Source organism: Canis lupus, chromosome 16 (assembly GCF_048164855.1).
Source record: "Canis lupus baileyi chromosome 16, mCanLup2.hap1, whole genome shotgun sequence".
In the NCBI taxonomy this organism is placed as follows: Eukaryota; Metazoa; Chordata; class Mammalia; order Carnivora; family Canidae; genus Canis; species Canis lupus.
Genome location: NC_132853.1, coordinates 9,503,949 through 9,527,823, shown reverse-complemented (window position 1 = coordinate 9,527,823; position 23,875 = coordinate 9,503,949). Strand labels below are relative to the sequence as shown.

Below are 23,875 nucleotides of genomic sequence, written 5' to 3'. Positions count from 1 at the left end.
TGTGCATATAGGCGAGGGTTGGTGGTATGTAACATACCACATGTGGATAGGTGTGGGGTACAGGGTGGAGGTGTTGTGCATGCAGGTGGGTTCAGGGTGCTTGGGGGTACATATAGGTGTGTGTGTAAATGTGCATGTAGTGGGTGTGCAATGTGTGTATATAGTAAAGGGTTTGGGGTGTTGTACGGGTGTGGGCTGTGTAGGGGTGTTGTAGGTGATTGTGTGGTGGGTGTGTCGGGGTGTTGAAGGCGAGTGCGTGGGTCTGAGTGTGTGCATAGCATGTCTATGCAGGTGTACGTGTGTAGGATGCGTGTAGGGAAGTGTGTGGTAGACAGAAGTGGGTTTCTGAGCGTGGGTAGAAGGCTATGCACCTGCAGTGTGTAGGGGGTGTGATGAGGCACCCAGCTGTTTCTGATCGGCCCTGGCGGGAGGAGGGTAATCAGCTTATTCTGGGCATATCCATCAGTCTGCGGTCTCTTTTACCTTATAAGCCCTGACTGAGGGAGCCGGTTCCTTTTCTCCACTTCCTGTCCTGGCATCCTGGGGCCAGTTCCAGTAGCCCTAGCCCCCTCCTGTCGCCCCTCCCAGCTGAGTCCCAAGTCTGGGCGCTAACCGGCCAGCGAGTGCAGGAATGCAAGGACGCGGACAGCAGGCGGCAGTGTGGTGCAGCAGGAGGGCTCCAGTGGGGCCTGGAGCCCATCCCTTCTGCCCCTCAGCTCCAGCTTGCCCAGGAAAATCCTCAGCTGGCCCAGGTGCTCTCCCCCTGGCCTCCCACTCTGCAGCTCTCTGAGCTGGACTTGACTGAGATGACACATCGGGCTCATAGCCGGGGGAGGAAAATCTGGCTGGTCTGTCTGTCCGGGCATCTCATGGGGGCCCCTCTCGATTGCCTCTTTCTCCTGTTAGGATTGATGTGCACGAAGGAGCTTGACCTGAGCTGGGTTTTTAACAGCAATGCCTTCCTTTCAAGACAGTGGGTGGGCCTGGAGTCCTGGGTAGAGTGATGGGGGACCCAGGAGGATCCTTATGGGGCCAGGGAGCCTCTCACCTGTGACCATGGCTCCCCATGAACCCCTGTGCCAAGCACACCCAGCCAGCAGGGAATAAATGGATTGAGATTTTAATAACCTCGAGGTCAGTGTGAAACTGCCATCTTTTATGGAAGATTTTCAGAAAAAAAAAAAAAAAACACCCTGAAACCATGTGGTGTGGCCTTATGAAATAATGGGATATTCATATCTTGCACTTTGCTAAATTTAGGGTTGACAGGACATTCTGGAGAGGTAGCCCTCGGCAGTAGCTTACAGGCAGGGTAAGATGTTAACTGTCAAGCCCAGAAATCAAGCCTGAGGCACCTGACTCAGTGGAGAAAGACTTTAGACTGCGCTGAAAATCTCTATCTGAGAGGAGGATAAAGGGTAAATGGACAGCATTATCAAGGAGACTTTAAACTTTCAGCAGAACACATCCAGCGAGATCTGTTCCGAAAAGCTACATTTTTGCTGAACTGGCTGGTCAGACCTTGTGGGTTTGGGAAAATGAGTCGATAGCCTTCAGGAAAAGAAAGGCAGTAGCTAAACAAAGGTGCAGAGCAGAAGCCCCGGTGCTGGGGCGGGGGGGGGGGGGGCTCAGGGGTGGGCCCGGGGAAAGGCACTGGAGGCAGAGCAGCGGCTGCCCCCCTCACCCCAGCCCTGTCCAGCGGAGGGGAGACTGGAGGGCTGCTCGGGCCGCAGCACGGCCAGGAAGCAGTGTCCAGAGCCGCCACCAGTCGCCTTGCCCAGCCCCCGCTGGGGGGCACTGCCATCTCTGCGGAGGAGACCCTTTGGTGTTATGCCGATCTGTCCGATCTGTCCATGCTGGGAGAGGACCTTGCAGCCCCTCCAGAAGCTCCTCCACCCAGATTGAGGGACAGAGGAACCGGCCTTGTGGGTGGGAGGGAGGGTTCGGGCAACTTTCCCAGACTACTTGAGAAGGGCGGGTCTGGGCACAGAGCCTGGGCAGACCCTGTAGGGAGCTGGTGCAGTAACGGGGTTGGGAGGCCCCCTCCAGCAGCCCTGGTTCCCCCCTGAGTGAGAGCCACTAATGGGGGCACGGATGGCCTTCGGGGAGATTGCATCCTTTGTCTTTTTCTGACAGTCTCTCCAGTGGCCATTCCAACCTCCTGTAGGCATTTATAATTTCCTTTTGGGCCCCCTGCGTGGCTCAGTGGTTGAGCGGTTGAGCGTCTGCCCTTGCCTAGCATCGTGATCCCGGGGTCCCGGGATTGAGTCCCACAGCAGGCTCCTTGCAGGCAGCCTGCTTCTCCCTCTGCCTGTGTCTCTGCCTCTCTCTGTGTGTCTCTCATGAAGGAATAAATAAAATCTTGAAAAAAAATTTTCTTTTAAAAAACCCTGCTTTTTAAATGGAAGCCTTTAAACATTGTAAAAAATAGAGAACAAAAAAAAAAAAAAGAAAAAAAGAAAGAAAGAAAAAGGAAGCTGCAGGGACCCATCCCTCGAACCCACCCAAGCTTGTGTTTGCACCCACCCGGAGGCCGCCCACCACACACACACAGACACAAACACACACAGGATTTTATTTTGAAACATCCTAGCCATCAGCTCACAGTCTTAGGACTACCTGATTGATCCAAGAGTGGGTTGATCCACGAGTGGGTCGTGGTGTAGCCAGAAGGGATCGCTCAGAGCCAGCCTGGTGGTCTGCCCTTGCCGAGGGACCTGGTTCTGTGCGCCGAAGGACAATCCCTCGTTCTGCCACAAACATGGAAGGGAGCAAAGAGCCTTCTGGTTTTATTAATTAATTAATTTATTTATTTATTTATTTATTTATTTTTTTGCCTTCTGGTTTTAGAAGTGGTACTACTCACTCACTCATGCATTCATCATCCATCATTTATTCATTCAAGTGTTTATTAAGTGCTTGCCATGTGCCTGACTTTCCTGGGGTCCCTATTCTCAGGGGGTAGCGTGAAGCTGGGGACATAGGCAACAGCAGATTAACAGGAACAAAGAATTAGCGGTTCGAAATTATGGTGAGCCCTCCTGAGAAGTGCTGATCTGAGGGTCTGTGTTTCCTTGACTCCTGAAAAGAGGCACTCGTTTTGGTTTAGGCCCAAAGTCCGAATCAGTGTGCATTCCACCTTCTTCACCAAAATGCGTCTCCCCCTCCTTGCAGCCCTTAGCACTTCTGCTTCTCTGTAGTCCTCCTGCCTTTCCAACTGGTCCCTGCCTCTCTCGACTCCAGGGCCCGGAGCTCTGCGAGGGCTCGGGTCTGATTCATACGGTGTAAGAGGGGCCTCTCCACTGGCTCGTGTGCATGGAGTGTGTGTACATGTGGGTGTGTGTATGCCGTGGGTATACGTGTCTGTGTATTTGAATTAGACCATATCATACACGCCGTTTGTTGACCTGCTTTTTCCCCTGATCAGAAGTCAGAGGCTTCTTTCCAAGTTAGTATGAGTAGAAATGGTTTGTTGAAAGGTGCATCGTATCTCATCACGTAGACGTACCATCCTTTATTGAGCCTGTCTTCAGCTGACAGACCTTGTACATACAGTGTTTCTGATTGTCAACACCGGAAGCGGCACCAAGATGGACATCTTCGTGCACACGTCGCTTCCTGTCTGTGCTATTATAGCTGAGGTATGAGTTCTTAAAAACGAGATTGCTGGGTTGAAAGGCATGAACATTTTAACTTGTTCTTAAATTTTTAAAAAAGATTTTATTTACTTATTTACTTATTTAGAGAGAATGTGAGGTGGGGAGGGGCGAGGGAGAGAGAATCCCAAACAGACTCTGTGCTGAGCACGAACCCCAACTTGGGGCTCGATCCCACAACCCTGAGATCATGACCTGAGCTGAAATCAAGAGTCAGACCCTCAACTCCCAGGTTCCCCTACATTGTAACTTGTAATGGGAAATTGGGAAATTCTCTCTAGAAATCTTTGTAAATTTATCCCCCCTTGACCCCCTACAGAAAGTCTCTTTGTGTTTTCATCTGGTCTTCCGTTCTTCCCTCAAGTCATGTTTCACTCCAGTGAAGGTCACTTAAGCCACAACCTCTCGGGGCCTTGGTTTTTCACCTTTGAAATGAGGGAGGTCAAGGGGATGACCTTCCAGGGCCTTCCCTATGCGAATCCCCAGGGCTTTGAGCCTCATGAGCAGCCCTCTGTTGCCTCGAGAAGGCTGCAGGTTAGCAGCTCAGGCCTCCCTAGGGCGCAGCTTGCTTTACCATAGGGCCTGTCAGAGAGACAAATATTGGCCCAATCCAGCCCTCACTCCCACACAACAGAGGCCTTAATGCACCCAGGGTGTCACTGGTCCTTACGTAGGGGATCTCCTTCTCCACTGGCAAGCCCATTTCAAACCTACAGCACTCTCCTAAAGTCTGATTGGAGCTCAGGTGTTAAATTTCTGAAATTTAATCTGAAAAGTGTGAAATTCAAGGGTCACATATTCTTGCCAGTGGCTTCATCCTAGTGATCTGATGGGAAATCTGAATAAACTTTGGGAGAGGACTAGGAATACCTACCCGGCCCTTTGGAAGACCTCTAATGGATCTGGCATCTTCAGTGAGTCCTCTACTGGCCCCACAATAGCCAGTGAGGCAGGTGTTACAGAGGAGGACACCGAGGTTCAAGGAGGTCCCATTGCTGCCAAGCAGAGTCTGCTGAACCACTGGGCTCTCAGCTCACACTTGCCCTGAGAAAGGAATCCAGGGGAATGAAGTGGTGAGTTTTCTGAGTTTTATTCTAAGAACTGCTTAGAATAAATTTAAGGAATGCAGCTGTATCACAAATCCTCCTGTAACCCCCTCTCCTCGACGCCTGCTCAAGGCACAGCTCACCCACCTTCCCAGTTTGCAGAGAGACTGAGGTTCAGAGTGTCAGAGGGGATTGGGGCAGAACTGGGACCAGGAGAGGGAAGCTAAGGCCCCCTCTTACCACAGCTGGCCTCTCTCTGACAGGGCATTGCTGAATCAGATTCCCACAAACTTTAAGGGCTCTGTGTGCGGGGGCTCAGCAACAGATGTTTCCTTTCTAGAAATTTAAAAAGTTGGCTATTAGCTGGTGACTTTGATTCAGGGTCCTCAGCCCAAGCTCTTTGCAGATCTTACAGGGGGTCCATTTTTGCCCTTAGGAGCCTGCAGTGACCACTTAGAAAGTCGTACTGTTGTTTAGCCACATCCTTGGGACCTCGGGACCCCAAATGGGGACTCCACTGGCTGATATCACAAAATGAGCTTTCCATGTGCAGATGTGGCCAAATGCAGCATCCTGAGATTAACCCCCATGTGTTCATTCAATAAATATGCACTGAAGGGCCAACACATGATGATTCCCAAGGTGGCCTGGCCTGTGTGTGGCCCAAATCCCACCCCCTTTCCTTCCTGCAGACCTGGCTGGGCCTGTCCGCCCTCACTTCCTGCAGACCTCTCTGCTCCAGTCACAGGGGCCCTTTCTCTGAACCTTGAATGTGCCCAGATCATTCTAGCCTCAGGGCCTGGGCCCTCACCACCCTCTCTGCCTAGAAACCCCTCCCTGGGTCTTCACACAGCTGGACTTACGATTCAGTTCTCATCCAGATGGGACTTCCTCAGAGGCTGTCCTAGAGCCGGTCACACCAGCAGCCTCCCATCACTTGGTTTATTTTCTTTACAGTACTTATGACTCCCTGCAATGGTTGTTTATCTGTGCATTGTCTTTGCCCCTTGCTAAAATGTCAACTTCAGGGGGACAGGGCCTTGGCTTCTTGCTTGCCACATATTACCATGCCCGACACAGTGCCTGGCATAGCATGGATGCTCCATAACTATCCATTGGACAGATCACTAGGAAGGGTTTATTTCTGTATTAGTTTCTGATTTAGGTGAAAATATCCATAAATTGTTAAGGGTAGACTGGGATTAGAAAGCAATATGGCAGATTCTTAACCTATTTTGTTTTTAATCTATATTTATTTATCCTGTAACAAGACATAGGGTTCTGGAACAAAGAACAGGCCTGTTATTTATTCATACCATAATCTGAATGCTAGCTCCCCACACCGCAGATCTTCATGGGTGATGTTGTGAGAGCCGAAATACCTGTGTACAGATACAGGGATCTGTAGCACAGGGGACAAGCCCTGAAATTATGACTTTTGGAGCTTATGGAGGGCAGCTGGCCCTAGGTTTGCAACCCTGCGAATATGAACAAAGGTCTCGAGACAGGTCCCTAAGTCTCTGCGCAGTCTCTATCTTTAACTCTCAAGGCCTGAAGTCAGTCATCCTATATCCCAGGAGCCAGCAGTCTGTTCTCAGAACACCCTGACCATGGGAAAACATGGAAATATTCCTATTATTTTCCAACATACATCTCCTGAACTGAAAGGTACCAGCCTCCACCATCTTCAAGTGTCTAACACATGCCTGGAAAGCCATGTGTGCCACTAACCCCATGATGACAGATCCTGTTTGCTCTTCCGACAGATGAGGAATCTGACACTTGGTTGGGGAGGTTGGGTGACCAGCTGAGGTCAGTCATGTGAGGGCAGGCCCCAGACCCTAGATTTGTGTGCCCCTCAAACCTGTGTTCTCTCCACCACCTGGGGTCCCCAGAGTCTGGGCAAGTTGTTTTTAACATGTTTGGTTAGTTGCAGTGAAGCTTTTGAAAAGGGAAGCCTCCTGTGTGTTTATTCTGCATCTATTTCATGCTTAATCCAGGGGGGAAATGAGGTTGGACATTGTCTTTTCCCTCATGGAACCCACTGTCTTTTGGAAGAGGCAGACATCACACAAAGACTTAGCCAGCTACAAGGGTAGCAAGCAAAGGAGAGGTACAGGTGCTAACGCAGGCTGGGTGCAGTCCTCAGGGAGACATTCCACTGGGCCTGAAGGCTGAGTCCAAAGGCTTGCCCCAGGCCGGGTGTGGGGGAGGAATGTCCTGGATGGAGGGACTGGCAGACACAAAAGGGAGGTGAGGAGCTGGGGGAGAGTCACCTGGGAGAGATCCAGGAGTCCGAGACTGCAGGGACTGCTGGCCATGGGGGAAGTGACCACTCATATCCTCCCAGCACTGGGGAGCCACAGCAGGTGTAAGCAGGGGGAGAGATGGGATTAGCTGCATCAACTTCTCGCTCATGTTATATAGCCAGATATTCTTATTACAGCAAAAGCCTTGTCTGCTCTTTCCTCGAGACTGGTGAAAAAAAGGCTGAAAGATGTTAGAAAGAACAAATTCAGGGAAATGCAAATCACTCAGAATAAGGTTTATGGTCCTTTGGTGACAAAGGGAGTAAGGAGTGTGTCATGGCCGTAGAGGAAAGCAGCTGTTTCTGCCTCTCTCACCTCTGTGGTCAGTTGGCTGCCAGCCTGAGGGCCTTTTGGAAGGTTTCAGATGTATGCACCACGGCCACTTGCCCAAACTGTGGATGGCTGGTAGGAGGGGGACTGGGCGTCTCCAGAGAAGCCGCCAAACACCCTCGTTGCAACTCTAAGAAACCAGCCTGTTGGGGCCACATCCATAGCAAACACTGGTAATATTTACCAAGTATTTCTGGAAAAATGAGTGCAAAGTGCAGGAAATGCAGTGCAAATTGCTAAAACACAGTACATCAGCAACATAGGACATTTAATGAGTCTGAGAAAGAGGTATAAATTTCAGGAAAATGTCAATTGTGGTAATGTAAACAAGAAGCTTCTCAATATCTCATTCTCCAGGAGACTGTATTTCAGTCTCTGGTTATAACTAGAGTTATAATTCTTGAGATTTGATTCTAGACATCAAGGAGGGGAGGAAAGGAGGAAGGAAGAGAGCAAGAGTTGCTTGTGTGTTGCCGATGAGCAGAGAACACCCCGAGGCACCAATGGGGTCCCATTGCAGGAAAGCTAAACTTTCCCCTGGGGGCCTGGTGTGCTGCCCTGGAAAGTCTTTTGCTGCAAACACTGGATCGTGGGTGCACGAGGGCTGCCCACATATTGCTGGAGGGCTGGGAACTACCCTGGCCACTGACATGCATGGTATGCTGTCAAGGTCGGGGAAGGATCAAGGTCAAGGTCACCAGTGCTTTTCCTTTCTCAAGCAGCCACGTTCCTCCCATTGCTGGGACCTCAGAGGGACCTGTGCACCCGAAGTCTCGTCCACCTAAACCCTACTCTTCATCAGTTCAGTTCAGGGTCGAGGGCGTTGGGAGACCCATGGGCCACAGGCTGCCACCGCAACCTCACACTCCTGTTGGGTAAGGAATGGTGCCTAGGATGACAGAGTGACCACCGGCCCCCTTTCTCTGCAGTCCCTGACAGCATCATCATGAAGGTGCTGAGCCAGCGCCTGAGCCAGCAGGACTGCATTCAGAGAGGGTGGGTGCTACACGGCTTCCCCAAAGACCTGGACCAGGCACACATGCTGAACAGCCTGGGCTACCAGCCCAACAGGTAAGCTGTCCCCTTCCGGTGGGGCCGCGGACCACACCACCTCCCAGAAGCTCCCTGCTAGCGGCCACCCTCTCCCCAGGGGCTCAGCTGCCAAGGTCCACCTGACGGCTTGTGGTATGCAAGAAGCCCCCTGTGATCCCAAAGTGGGAGGTCTCTTGGGCACCCCGACCCCCGCCTGCCCACTGCACTTGCCTGTGAACCGGGAGTCAAGCCTGGTTTCGGATCCAGGCTCTGTCACTCGCGGTGCTGGACCTGTGAGCCATAGCCCCTAGCAGCCAGGCCTGCCTTCCTCAGGGAATTGTGCCAATCAACAGACACTCCTTTTTCTACTATTTTCACACTTTCATTCTGTACATCGAAAGCTTTGGTGCATCTGATAGTTGTTTTCATGTGTATGCAGTATGAGCTGAACACTTTTTCCCCAAAAGGCTGGCCATGTGTTCCAAAACAAGTGTCCAGTGCTGCTGAATATTCTGCTCTTCTTCCCGTAACTTGCACTTGAGAGCACACTGTCATTGGGTATGTTGTGGAGGTAGAAGAAGCAGATCCAAAGGCCACTTAGCCAGGCCTTGCTCATGAGGGAGTCGTCACATCACCTGGGTTTGGCAGAGGCTCCGAGGGGGCGGCGGAGCGGGAAAGCCGGCAGTGGACGAACGGGCCGCTACAAGTGTGTCCTGCCCAGGTGTGGCCTGGGGGAGCGGGAGGCAGCCACTTGGCAGCAGGGCACCCCATGTGGTTGGCCAGGGGAGCATATATGGCTTTTCTCTGGTTGGTCCTAACCTGACACTGCTAGTTATTGGTTAGTCAGCTCCTGGCTGTTTGGGGTCAGTTGTTGCAGAAACTGTGATTTGGTTTAGGAGAGTTTTAAATTTCTAGGTAGTTGGCAGTTTATTGCTTTTTTCAACTCACATTATTAGTTTTTTATTTTAGCGCAGAGTATGGAGTATGGAGAACTTGCTCAAGTACAACCTTTAATTTTTTATTTTATTTTATTTTTTTTTAAGATTTTATTTATTCATTCATGAGAGACACACAGAGAGAGGCAGAGGCACAGGCAGAGGGAGGAGAAGCAGGCTCAAGGCAGGGAGCCTGATGCGGGAATCAATCCTGGGACTCCAGGATCACGCCCTGGGCCAAAGGCAGGTGCTAAATGGCTGAGCCACCCAGGGATCCCCAACCTCTAATTTTTTAAAAAAATTATTGAGCTATATTCTGTGGGTGATTTTTCAGTGAGTATTTGAAAAGAAGTGTATTTTATTTTATTTTTTTGGAGAGCAAGAGAACATCAAGGGGCAGAACAGAGGAGGAGAATCTCGAGCAGACCCTGCACTGAGTGAGGAATCTAATGTGGGGTTCGATCTCATGACCCGGAGATCCTGACCTGAGTGGAAGTCAGGAGTTGGACGCTTAACTGACTGAGCCACCCAGGCGCCCTCTACTGTATTTTTATTAATGTTTCTTGTTCTCTTCCTGCAGTGTTTGCTTTATATGTTTTGGCACCAAGTTACACAGTTCATAAAGGCTTATGTTAGCAACATGTTCGTTGTGAAGGACCATCTTGGTGGGAGTGGCCATTAGTGACAGAACTGGGACCCACATTCAGGGTGTCCTCCTTAGCACCAACACATCAGTTTTCAGGGAAGCATGCTGGTACCCAAGAGGCAGATCCTGTGTCCCACTCTCTGTCACGATGATAAAGGGACTGCAGAGGTTCTGGCCACTGTGGTGCAAGCACACAGGTGTGTGGTTATTCCAGAAAACCCTCCCTTGGGGTGCCAGCTGCACCAGAATGGAAGGAGCTCCTTCCATTTGCTTTGCCTTTCTTTTTTCTTATTGTCGTTCCTGAACTTAATAATCACCCAAGACTCCCTTCGCCTCTCTCCCACGGAAGGGAGCTTGTTTGGCATCCCCCAATTTTCTTTTGCTTGGTTTACTACCTCATTTTGGTCAAGCACATACATCAGTAGCTTCTCAAGAAAGGTGGCATGGGAGGTAAATTTTGGGGGACTTGGCACGTCTGAGAGTGTCCTTATCCTACCTTCATACTTGCTGTGTAGTTTGGTTAGATGAGGAATTAAAATCTTTTAAAAAGGATTTATTTATTTATGTGAGACAGAGAGAGCACACACAAGCAGGGGGAGGGCCAGAAGGAGAGGGAGAAGCAGGCTCCCCACTAAGCCGGGAGCCTGACTTAGGGCTTGATCCCAGGACCCTGAGATCATGACCTGAGCCAAAAGCAGACGCTACACTGGCTGAGCCACCCAGGCGCCCTGGGCAAGGAATTAACCAAAGTCACTCTCCCTCCACAATATCGAATTGCCATTAAGAAGCCCAATGCCAATCAGATTTCTGATCCTTCATCAATGACCTTTTTTCCTCTCTCTGGAAGTTGGTAGGATCTTCCTTTTGTTCCCACAATTCTAAAATTTCACGTAAAATTTCATTCATTTCTTTGGTATGGGTCTAATTTACTCCATTGTACCTGAGGTTAATCTGGGAACCTCTGTGTCCTTCACTTCTGGAAATTCTCTTCAATTATTTTGTTGATAGATTTCTTTTTTTTTTTTTCTTTTCCTCCCCCCGCCCCCCCGTTCTCTGGAACCTATTATTTGGGTATTAGACCTCCTGGACTGGCCCTCTAAATTCTTTAAAAATATCTTTTCTCTCTTTTCTCCTATATTTTTAGTTTTTTGGTCTGCTCATGTGCATGGTTGGTTTTATTTTGTCTTGCTCTACTTTCTACAGTTCTCAACTTCTTCTCCCAATCCTATTGCATTTCTAATTGTGGCTGTAATATTTATTTTTATAAGATTCAAGAGCTCTTTTTTCATTCCTTTTAAAGTCTCTTGATCTTGTATCTTGGATTATTTTATCTCTTGGAGATGGTGACATGATAGGCTTGTTTTTGCAAGAGGTGGGAGGCTCCCCTCCTGCACAGCCTGCTCCTGTTGAGGTTTCGTGTGTCTTGGTCTCATTCTCCCTCAGTAGATTCTTTTGTTTGATTGTCTTTCAGACATTGGGTACCCTTGGTGGCTTGTTCCTGTGTAAGACTGGAGGAGTAAGACACCAATGGACAGCAGCATAGGAGGAGCCCACAGGCTTTGTCTTCATTGAAAGGTGATCTCTTGGGGCCATCTGTGCAGAACCATCCACCAGATTCCTCTGTCCTGCTCAGGTTCTAAGCCTCCTGCTGGAGGGTAGACAGAGTGGAGTCCAGGGAAGGGAGAAGCAGTAAGAGGTGGGAAGAGGTGTCGCACACCGTACGCCATCTGCATATTTTTGACCTGGTTCCCCTAATTTCGGTACAGGTGCAGGCTCTCAAGTAGTGCCTGGCACTCTTCAGCCTGAAGAGCCTGATTATACCCTCTCCTTCCATTTCTACCCAAATGGAAGAGTGGGATTGGCCCGGCTAGGTGGAGTGAGAGGGGATCTGGGGCTTGATGTCTTCTGAGATGAGTTTCAACCAATCCTCCTTATTTTAGCCACTGGTGCCAGAGTGGTGCTTGTGCTTGAGCCTTTGGAGGGTTTGCTGGTGACAATTGGTTTGTTCTCAGTGATTTCTACTGTTGACTTGAGGTTTGTCCTTTGGTGGGGCGGTGGGGGGGATCTCTATAGCTGGTTGTCATGGGCCCCCCTGCTTTCCAGCCCCAGACATTCTGTGGTTGTGTCCCTTCCTCTGTTCTCTCTGTCACATCAGGTAAGCTTTCCCCTCTGGTCATTTTCCTGGGTGGGCTTTGGGAGGAAACAGTTTGGTGTGTGTTCCAACATGGCTTTCATGGACCTGGTACTCAGCTCATGGTTGCTCTGTTGCACTTCTGCAGCCCTCACTTTTACTTCCAGCTGCTTGGCTTCCCTTATTTTTTGTTGTAGTGTGGACAGAATAAAATTGAGCTTAACATTTTCTTATCAACCTGCTTTTTTATTCCTTGAATAGTTGAAATTATCCCACTTATTTTTGCCTTTCTCACTTTATTTTATGCTTCATTATGGTTTCCTTTGTTTTCCATCTTTTTTAAAAAGTCTATTTATTTATTTTTTAGTAATCTCTACACCCGACACCGGGCTCGAACTCACGACCCCAGGATCAAGAGTTGCCCACTCCTCAGACTGAGCCAGCCGGGCGCCCATCTTTTCTTTCTGATCTGTGTCTCCTTTGACTCCTGTTACTGAGGTTGCTCCCTTCTCCCCTTCCCAACAATCCATGCAGATGATGCTCTAGTTCTCGTCTTGTTGATCTCCAGCCCTGCTGGCATGTTTCACATACATGGTTGGGCTGTATTTCTAATTGGTTGATTTTGAAATGAAACAAAGTATCCGACCATGTAACATGGAAGAGGAAAGAGGAAGAACTTCCCTGTGTGCCTCCTCCTCACCCCCTGCCTGTCCACTCTCCACTGTGTGGAGGGGGAGGCAGGGACAGACACGTTCTCAAGTTGTTTAGTCCTACTCTGTTCAACACACGTTCTTATTTTTATGATTACTAAACATTTCTTTCTAGAAATAGGACAATTATGTTTCTTTTAGCAATAATTACTAAACTCGTGAGGTTTTAATTCTCTCTCTTCAACTGGATTCAGATGTCAACACTCGCTGTTTACAAGATTCAACCTCCCCATTTACCAATTTTGATTCATCTTTCCTTTTTTTTTTTCTTTTTTAAAGAGTGAAAGTGGGAGGAGGGGCAGAGAGAGAATCTCAAGAAGCCTCTATGTCCAGTGCGGAGCCAGACTCTGGGCTCGACCCCAGGACCCTGAGATCATGACCTGAGCCAAAACCAAGAGTCAGAAGCTCAAACAACTGAGCCACTCTGGTGCCCCTAAGATTTTTTTCTGGTAGCTTTTATCCCTAGTTCTTTCCCTGTCTGTCCTGCATTATAACTTCAACTAACTTCTATTGTATTACTTTTTCGTTGCCCCTAGCTTTTCAATTCTAGAACTCTTTTACGTTTCCCTTCACTTTGCCCCTTAACTCTGTTAGCTTTCATTCATCTCCCCTTTTATTTCAACGTCTTTTCTGTGATTTGCCACATCACAGAGCCTATTCTCCCTAAATTATGTTGAGTATATTGATAAGTCTTTTTTGAAAATGTGCTCATGTGTCCTGGAGTAATTTTTCCTCCAAAGGGTATTCATTGTCTCTCTCTTTCTATTTTTTCCGTTTTTTCCCCCTTTTATGACTCTTTTTTGGCAGCATCTATCTGTGGGTCCCCAGATGGTTGTATTTTGCAAACCATTTGTCTTTGAATAATAGGCCTGTCTTTTGCCTAAGAATAGCATGAGTTGGTATATTAGTTTTGTTTCTACGACTCCTATAATAAATCCCTACAAACTTGGTGGCTTCAGCAACACAGATTTATCATCAGCCAGTGCTACAAGGCTAAAACCAATAGTCTGCAGGGCTGCGTTCCTTCTGGAGGCTCTGGGGGAATCCGTTTCCTTCCGTTCCCCAGCTTCTGGAGGCTGCCCACCGCCCTTGGATCTTGGATCCCTTTATCTCCAAAGCCAGCAACGTTGTACCCGCTGACCCCTTTCTGTAGTCACATCTCCCCTCTGACCAGAGCTGGGCACACTTCTCAGGTTTCAAGGACCCATGTGATGAGATTGGGTCCACCCAGGAAATCTGGGATAATCTGACCATATCAGGGTCTTTATCTCAATCTCATCTGCTGAGCCCCTTTTGCCAGCAGGTAAAGTAACACACTCCCAGATTCTGGGGGTGGAGAGGTGGCCATCTGGGTCGGGGGGTGTTATTCTGCCCTCCATGGCTGGGTTCTCCTCCACCTTGTCTCATTCTGCTCCTCGAGGAGAGGCTGCAGAGCTTTCTGCTGGCAGGCTGAGATGTCTGCTAGTTCCTGTCTGACTGCCCATGTTGCCGACGAATTTCCAGGGATCACAGGGCCACAAGGCTAAGTTTCCACCCTCTGTTTTCTGGCAACCGCACACATTTTGATGTCAGGGGGCAAGCTTCCGTGTAAGGTCATCATCTACCTGAAGATGAAAAGCTCTGGAAAGAGATGGAACAGCCCCCGAAAGGAAGGCTGGGTGGGTCACTGACTCCGGTAGAGGAGACAGTCCCAATCCGGGCCTCGATTTCTTTAACCCCCAGGGAGAAAACAACAGTTTTATTATTTTTTTATTTTTTATTATTTTTTTAACAGTTTTATTTATTGACCCTCCACATGGTGCCAGACCCACCGGCGAGGGCACGGTGTTTATTCAGAAGCACACAGGAAAGAATATTCAGGAACCTCTTTGATTTAGGGCAGGCTTGCGAGTAACTGTTTCTCTATTCACCGCTGAATAAAATCAGTTTCTAAAGACTTAGTAAACAATGCCAATTTAATTTATTTGACCCCAGGGCAGAGGACAAGCTGGGGGGAAACGATGATTGTTTACAACACAGGTTTAATCTTAAGGCCTGTTTTAATCACCTTTCCGTATTTCCCTGCCGTCACCGGGGAGGGCTCTCTCCTCCTCCTCGTGTCCGACTATTCCATTCCGCACACCTTCGCTTTCAATTAACATTTTTATGATTAATTCAGAAGGTAATTTTAGCCATAAACCTTCAAGTATAGGCATAGGCTAAGAAAGCAAGAAATATTCTAAAATGAGCCCACCTGGCAATGGGATGAATATCAGGGCTGTAATTCTGGTTCGGTTGTGATGCCAATTATAAAGCACTCTAGCTGTGGTGTTGCTGTTTTTGACACCAGGAGGAAATCTTGACAGAATTATAGCCTAGAAATCAATCTGGGAATACGATACAGAAATCTATAATTCAGATATGAAAACAATCTACAAAGGCTCTTTTTTTAGGAGGGTTCGATGAAATTAGATTAAAATAAATTTACATATATATCAATTTTATTATTAAAATATATTCATGCTAGTAAATAGAGTTATTGGAGAAGGAGAAGCCTTGCTCTGTGTAGGACACAGAAATAGACCTCTCTGGCTTATCAGAAAACAAAGTTATTGTCTCCTTGTCAAATATAAATCTCTTCTCAGAGCTAATAAATGGATAGTGTTCAAACGCAATGTTTTGTTTGACTCCTACCTCATAAACCCATGGCACATAATACTAAATTATATTCCGCCGAGCAGTATCAATCTCTGGATTCCAACATCACATGGTGAGGGAAGTAGGCCAAGTAATTGATGTGTTGCAAAGAAGGAGAAAAAGTTATTTGAGAACAAATAAAATGGGCTATAAAGTTTGTTAAAACGTAATAATAGTAAAAAAAAAAAAAGGGGGGGGGGGAGAAGAAGAGGAAGGAAACAAAGAACTATCCCAGGCTGCATCCAGGAACCTGCCCTCTGCCTAGCTGCAAAATAATTCATTTCATGCTGCAAGTTTGTTGCGCAGTCGTTCCCTTTAAAATTAATGTTTACTATAGAGAAAAAGTATAGGATTCTGATTGATGTTGGGAAGTTTACAGTGTATCAGACACACTGGGTTTTTTTTTTTTTGCATCTTCCATCTCTCTCAGTGCTGCCAGGAGGGACAGGGCAAGCTGTGGCCTTGAGCCCCCACCCCCTGCACCTCCTGCACCATGGCTAGGCACCCAAGGTCCCTGTCCTGTCCAACGACACCACCCACCAGAGGTCAGAGCTGCCACGACATCCCTCAGAGATCCCTGGGGAAGAGGGTCTCAGAGACCCTGGCTCAGCCTGTGTCTCTCTCTCTATTTCAGTGGACTAACTTTGGGGGGCAGAAAGAAATCACCCAAGGGCCAGATTTTAGATGAGCTCCTTTGTGTCCCAGCTCATTTTTGTGCAAATTAGAAACTGCTTGATGGGTTTCTTTGAGAGTGGGTGTTTTGGGATTTCTATTCCTTATTATTTTTTAAGCAAGGTGGTTGTGGTGTCCCATGTCCAGAGGAGCTCAGAGGAGTTTTGGTTGTCCCCAGGAAGGCAGTGACCCATTTTTGCTCCTTGCATTTGGCTCCCAGTTGTGCTGAGTGTGTTGTTGGCTTTTACTAAACACGCGGTCCTTTCCTCCGGGGAGCGGGAGGGCAGACTTTGGAGAGGAATGGGGTAGCAAACATTAGTGCCATGCCAGTAGGGGCTGGGAATCCCACACCCAAGTGCAGCCTGCCGGGGCAAGCCTGGCCTGTCCAGAGAAGCAGTTCCAGAAGCTTTCAGATGTCAGGGGCCAGGGACCTGAAGCCAGCCCTGGTGGCTCCAGCCAGGACATCTCTGCTTGGTGTTTTTAGGCCGGTCCCAGGCTGCCGCTCGTGTTAACCAAGAATCCCTACTTTCTTCCTTTTCTGGTTCAACTGCCCCCTTGTCTTGAATTGTCATCCTCATCCTGACAAGAATGATGTTGGTAGCTGAGTGCAGATTACATGCCTTCTTTACATCTCACTTAATCCACTAAAAAAAAAAAAAATCCACTCAACAGACCCAGAAAGTAGGCTTATTCAGCACTTGGTTTGGCATAGCCTTGGATCTTGTGGAGGAGACCAGGTCTGAACCAGCTCTTTGCTCTCAACTGTTACGTATCCTTTCTGCAATGTGATTGGCATTGATCCCAGCTGGCCGGCTTGAAAAAGCTACATTTAATCTAAGTTTTCCTATCTGTCAGATGGGGCGATAAATTCTACTCTTTGAACCTTATGGCACTGTAGTCCTAGAGAGTAAGTGGAATGTATGTGTGATTTATAATTGGATATAGGAAGCTGCTTGAGCTGGCTCCAACTTCTTCTGGTGGGGCAAACTCTCATTCAGAATGTAGCACCAAGTTTCCTCTTCCATTTTCTTTTCTTTTTAAGGTTTTATTTATTTATTCATGAGAGACACACAGAGAGAGACAGAGACATAAACAGAGGGAGAAGCAGACTTCCTGTGGGGAGCCTGATGTGGGACTTGATCCCAAGACTCTGGGATCACGCCCTGAGCCCAAGGCAGATCCTCAACCACTGAGCCACCCAGGCGTCCCTCCCCTTCCATTTTCACATAGTGTGTTACACACACACATACCCCAAGTGGGTATGCTGCAGATTTGTCTACATGGTCAGAGGTGTGAAAATATTTATGGTAGCCACTCATTTGGTTTTGAATCCCTGGTACATAATAAGAAGCCAAAACGGCAAATATACTTGGAAGGGATGGCCATCAGGGAGCAGTTGCTCATCTACTCATTATGGGTTTGTACATATAACTTGCTGATACCTAAATTTTTTTTTTTTCTCTAATGGCAACCAATCTGTTTGCATTTCTTCTCCACATAAGACCTTTTAAAGACTCGGGGTGGCCTGAACTTGGGGAAGGTGACTTCTTATTCACCTAGTGGCATGTGGGACAGGCTGACAACCCTGAAATAGGCCCTCTTGTCCAGAAGGACCTCTTGGGGCCAGGCAAACTGGGAAATCACAGGGCATTTAATGGTGTCGATGACTTGTTCTGCTGAATGCTGGTTTGATTTCTTGGTTTTGATTATGTTAAATTTTAGAGACTGGAGTGAGATGGAATAAGATGGCATCATGAAAGTAAGAAGTGAACGGGCATGTAGTTTCTCGGCCAGAGCTCTCTAATTTGATTTCAAAGCTTGTTCTTTTGAGTTCCGTGTGACACTGTGTGCTCGGGGACAGCACAATGACACCCTCGGATAATAGCTTTGCCTTTCCTAGCGCGTTCTGAAGTGAGAAGGATGCTCTGATCTCCTGAGGGGACAGCAGTAGGACCAGAGAACAATTAAAATGCAAGATAGAGGGGATTTCTCGCCTTCCTCCGCTCTCTCTCTTTTTTATTATCACTTGGTCCTTCCAGGAAGCTCTCATATCTCTGCCGCTGATCCTTACGTGGATTAGGGATAATAAACAGCCCATTAATGGAGGCCTGAACCAGGAAATGGAGTTGGAATCAGCAGCCCAATTCAGTGGCTGACTGAGGTTAATAACTCCATTACTCCAGCTCTATGCTGAGCCGCCCGACGAGCGGCATGTTAGCCTTATCTTACTCCTCATTAATTGAGCTAATAGAACCCGAGTGACCCTGCCTTGCCGCTGTAGTCTGAGAGTTTACCAGACATGGGCTGGAATACATATTACTCCCCGTGTGCTCTGTGGGTGCCTTTGTTTTGGAGGAGAGATCTCTCTCAAAGGCTGGTTAGCCACCAGATCCATCCTCACAGCAGAGCCACGGTGCAGGTGTCTGCACTGGGGTCCCCAGGTCCCCCTGACTTTGTTTCCTGAGGGTAGGGTGGCCAGGACCTGCCCCTCAAGTGGAGGCCGCTTGGCTATTGGGCTTTAGCTTCAAACCCAACAGCTCTGGAAGAGGTAGCAACTGTCTCAACAGGGTGTCTGGGGTCAAGGGTGAAAAAGAAAGCGTGGCACGCTGGACGAGAGTAGGGGTGGACCACAGCCGTGCCTCTCTGGCTGTCCTCTGTCCTGTGACCCTGGGCAGCTGCCTCTTCTGTGCCCAGCCTTCCTGCCCCGACGGTGCCTGACAGTTCGTGGCGTGGTTCCAACCACCTTGCTTCCCTGCGAGCAGCCAAGTGTGCTACTTAATCTTTCTGAGCCTCAGTGTCCTTCGCTGCCAAATGGGGTAATAAGCCTGTCGCCTGACCTCACCCTTTGCTGGCTGCACATAGGTATTCTCTGAGAAAACATGGATGGAAGGGGTCTATGAATCGGAAAATGCCCTGTACAACCAAGATAATGTTGCAGGAGACTCAAATTCAAAATCTGACTTCCCCGCAGCAGTTTATTAGCTAACCTCTCTGCGCCTCAGCTTCCTCAATGGACAACCAGGGGCAGTGGCCTGTAGGACCTCAGGTGGAAAGTTTGATGAGTTGGTGCAGGTAAGTGCTTTGCATAGAGCCTGGCATGACCATTCCTCGTGTACTGGGGACTCTGAGCCTGTCCATGGAGGTCAGAGCTTCTGGAGAGAGACCAGAGCTCATCAAAATAGCAGGCCCGAGGTTCTGTGGCCCCAACTGGCTCCCTGGCTGCTCTGCAGGGACTGCTTTACTCTGATCAGAGAAGGTAATTTCTTACTCACCAGTGCTACAGCGTGCTATGTGGGGCACGAGAAAGTTCCAGCAAGTAGACAAAGACAAATCGCCCTTTCACTAGAGACACCCTGGAGCCAGCAAAGAGGAAGATCTTCAGGCTAGAATGGCCTGGCAGGTTGTGTGGGAGCTGAGAAACTAACCTGAAAAATATGTGGATTTTCATCACCTGTCCCCTGTTGTTTTATACGATTTAAAGGTTCTTTTGATGGCTGGACACAACACAGTGATGCTCAGATGCAAGGCAGAACTTTTTTGTGACAGTTCCAAATAGGAGGTGGCTGGGGCTGTGCTGGGGATTGCACTCTGGGGACGGGCGAGAGCAGCTGAGCCGTGGAACGCTGCTTATGTATGGCAAGGGGGCAGGAGTACTTGGGTTTTAGGGGCTCTCTGGATTAGCTAATTTATTATTTTTTAAATATTTTATTTTTTTATCTGACAGAGAGTGTGAGAGAGGGAGAGAGAGCACAGAGGCAAAGGGAGGGGGATAGGCAGACTGGCTGCTGAGCACAGAGTGCAATACAGGGCTCGGTCCTAAGACCCTGGGATGACGACCTGAGCGGAAGGCAGACGCTCAACCGACTGAACCACCCAGGAGCCCTGGATTGGCTAATTTAAATAATGTGGGGGCTCTGGGGCATAGGGACTATCCCCAGTTGGAGTATAGGAGCCCCATAAGGGAAGTGGTTGAGGGTGGTACTCAGCAAGCAGCCTCACAAGAGGAATTGAGAGTTCCTAGCAGAGACTTCAAAACTGTGTGCTTGTGAGACATGTGTTGTCGTACCTGTCCTGTGTGGGGTGGACTGACAAAGCCAACCTGGCCTAATTCCACCTTCTCCACCTTCCATGGTTGAGGCACGTTTTTGCAGACAACCTTGAAGAGGTTTAAGCTCAGCCTAAAGGCCATCCATCCCTGCAGTCCTTCCACCCACCATGTGGTGACCCACCAGCCCCTCTGAAAGCACCTCTAGCATGCACTCCGGTGTCCTGGGGCTGTTCCAGCCTTGGAACAAGCCTTGTCCAGGCTTTCTTATCCACTGGCCCCCACTTGGCACAGGCCTGTGCAACAGGGGTGTCATCTTCCTGGGCCACCAGCTTGGTTTCCACCATGCTTCTCACTGACTCTAGTGCCCAGTGACAATGGCACACCCTGCCCACCGGCTCTGAGAGCAGGGTTATGCTTCCTTGTAGCAAACTTAAGTCCCAGTTGGTGATGGGAATTTGGTGGCCACATCAGGGGTTTGGGAAGTGAGGCCTGCCTCTGGAGAGAGGTGGCAGCTAGGTCACTTGGCCAGTGGTGAGGAAGGAGGTGTACTCCTGGGCCTGGAGCCCCAGGTCATGGCCAGTAATGGTGGTGACGGGGCCACAGCCCGCAGCCCCTGCAGTCGTAGATTTTAATCTTCCAGTAAATAAGAACTGAAGTAGAAAAAGGAAGGTTCTCCCATTATTTTCCTGCCTGGGGACTGTTGACATTTTACCACTTATTTCCAATGTTTGTGTAAGAAAGTCTGGTGAGGATGTTTCTGAGCAAATGTGGAAGGTCAACGCTGCTTTTTTCCTGGGTTAAAACTTAGTTTATGACAGTCTGTTACTAGGTTTGTCATCTATCTTTGAGAGCATAAGAGCAATTACTTTTGAAGCAGTGACATCAAAAATGTACATTACCTTTGAACCTTTTGCCTGCAGCCTCCAGGGTCTTTCAGAGAATAAAAATACAGTGATTCCCAGAGAGAGCAGAGCCCAGGCAAGCACAGGCTTGGCTCTGTGGTCCCAGACGGCAGCTGGGGATTCTGAAGGCACGTGGCCTGGGGGGGCAGCAGCCAGAAACCAGGGAGCTTTGAGCCGGGAGCCAGCGAGAACTGGTCCTCGTGGGGTGTTTGAGGATCTTTAGGAAGAGACGACATATGTATAACAGGTTCTTGTGGCATTTTCTTAGTTGGTAATTTTGTTAGTTAAAGATGGAGAGTAACAGTCTTACCTGGAGTATATTGAAACTCCATTTATTTATTAACCAGGTAAAATTTTTTTCCTAAGAATTTTCTGAGAACACTCAGTCCTGCCTACAGCATTGAGCAGATGTCCCTGCTGTCCATAGGAGGTCTAGAAAGATATCCAGGGTCAGTTTGTCACCCTCTGGGTTTAGCACACCGTTCTAGGTAAATGTGTCATTTTGGGAGAAAGTGACATTTCCTCCATTTCCTATTTCAGTGTCTGATAACCTTCACAGCCAGGAAACCCCCTCACGTCCACCTCCCCTCTCCCCCCATTGAGACTTACTGTCCTTCACTGGCAAAGCACATCTCAATCTCTTTCTCATCTGTGGATGCTAAGCTCTTATTAGGGGTCCGGTGGGTTTTATCCAACCAGTAACAGTCGGGCCTCTGCCGGTGGTGAATAAGACATCGGAGAAGATAAACATGCCTTCCCCGCCACGGTGATCAGAGATCCCGAGCAATCTCCATGCCTGGGTGGAGAGTGACAGGTGACCTTTAACAGAGCAGAGCCCGGGGCGGTTGGCATTTGAGTCTGGTTCTGATGGAGACGCCCCCATTTTTGGCAGGTGTGATGCTCCACCGTTAGCTTAAAGTCATTTCCCTGAGAAAGGCAAGAGGCCGAGATGCCGGGATGACTTGCAGAAATCATGTTTGTTTTTCTTTACCCAAAGGAGACTTTGGAAGACATCAGAGTGTACTTCAATTTTCCATCTTCCTTAGAGGCGTAAATAAAGTGCTGAACCTGTGAACCCAGCATTGTGCTGTAAAAGCCTGGGCCTCTGCCAGATTCAGGTGGCAGATGTCTAAAAGCTTGAAGCTGTCCTTCCTAAATATCATGGACATTATTTAATAAAAGGAAAACTTTTAAAGAAAGTCTTCCACAAATAGAAATTCAGCTCTACTTTTTTCTGAGATGGCAAAACTCTGGGTATTGCTGCCTTGTTGGTTTTGAGGTTTCTGCAGATTCCAGACCCCACACCCAGCCCCTCGGGGGCAGGTGCACTGGATCCCCCCTCCAACACCCTGTTGCAGCTCCTGGGCAGAGCCTCCATCCTAGGGCCTGACATTGCATCTCCTTTCTCTCTTGGGCCTCTGTCTCATGAAGTATGGGTTCGAGATCCCAGGAGAAGACTGCATCCCTCAAGAAAAGACCTGCCAGGCCTGGGACTCCCGATCACAGGGCAGAGGCAAGGTGGGGATCAGGAGAGGGAAGAGTCTCTCTTTCCCACCCACCCCCATTCATGTTTCATATATTCTAAGCACATCCACTTCCTTCCTGCTTCCTAAACACTTGGTGTTTGCTCATGATATGGCTTCTTCCAGAGCACCATGGGTTTTTGTCTAAATCTTATCTTTTCTATGAAGCTAAGTTCAAACTTCACTTCCTCCAGGAAGCCTACCTTGATGCTTCTCCATGCTCTGTACCTTCTGGGGCCTTTGTACATTGTTCTCATGACAAGGAAACAGCTTAACAGGATAGGGTTTAAGCAAGAGGCTCTAGAAGCCTGGATTTGCCCCTTCCAGACTCTGTGAGGCTGGGCAGGCTTGACCTTCCGTGGGCATCAGTTTTTTTCCTGTGTGAGATGAGAGTGGCTTTGTTCAAATAAGCAATGCACATTCACAGAACATCCATTACATGCAGGTACTGTCTCAGTTCTAGGAACACAGAAGGAAATGAGAGCTAATAAACACTTGCCATCACGTGGCTTATGTTCTAATTGGGGTGAAAAAGGCCGTATACAGCCAACAGACCCATAATACGTTGGGCTTCATGGAGAACAGTAAAGCAGGGTGAAGGGGAATAGGGCAGATGGGCAGCAGGAAGGCAGAGGAAGGGATGGTGTGCTGTGTAGAAGGTGGTCAGGGATGGCCTTTCTGATAAGAGGACACTTAACAGAGGCTTAAAGAAATCATGGAGAAGAAGAATACAGGCCTGGAACAGCAAGTGCAAAGGCCCTGAGGTGAGCAAGGGCTTGGCAAGCTTAAGAGGCACCGTGATGGTTGCCGCCAAAGGAGTGGGGGAGAGAGTAGGAAGTGGGTAGTCAGAGGTGGACAGGGCCCCTGAGGTCTCAGGCTTTTCCTGTGAGTCAGGTGGGAGCTCTGAGGAACCTGAGCAGGTAAGTGGGTGGATAGTGGACGACAGGCAGGAGGACAAAGGCAGAAGCAGGGACAGCAAGTGGGTGGCCCTTGGCAAGGACCAGCTGAGAGATTCTGGTGCCCCAGCCCAGGGTAGTAGCTGTGCAGGTGGAGAGAAGTAGTCGGGCTCTGACTGTATTTGGAAGGTAGGACAGATGCAGTCAGATTGGATGCAGGGCATATGAGAAGAGAGAGAGACACTGAGGAGAGCTCCACAGTTTTTGCTGGAGTGTCTGGGAAGAACAGGCCGGCCAGTCATCTAAGCAGCAGGCTTGGGGAGGGGCCACCAGCTTGGTTTTGGACCCAGGAGGCCTGAGATG

The 23,875-nt window shown here is 48.8% G+C and overlaps 1 protein-coding gene across 7 annotated transcripts in view; it reads left to right on the top strand.

The window, feature by feature from the left end:
• The window catches only part of AK8 (adenylate kinase 8), a 127,322-nt gene that overhangs the window by 69,728 nt on the left and 33,719 nt on the right, over nucleotides 1–23,875 (top strand). For 3 of the 7 annotated variants that reach the window (XM_072778492.1, XM_072778491.1, XM_072778490.1), the window contains one exon: nucleotides 8,271–8,412. In XM_072778492.1, coding sequence (XP_072634593.1) covers nucleotides 8,271–8,412 — 142 coding nt within the window. Of the gene's footprint in view, nucleotides 1–8,270; nucleotides 8,413–9,687; nucleotides 9,911–12,452; nucleotides 12,598–22,090; nucleotides 22,239–23,875 lie in introns of those variants that run through there. The other 4 variants (XM_072778497.1, XM_072778493.1, XM_072778496.1 and 1 more) reach the window with 4 other exon arrangements.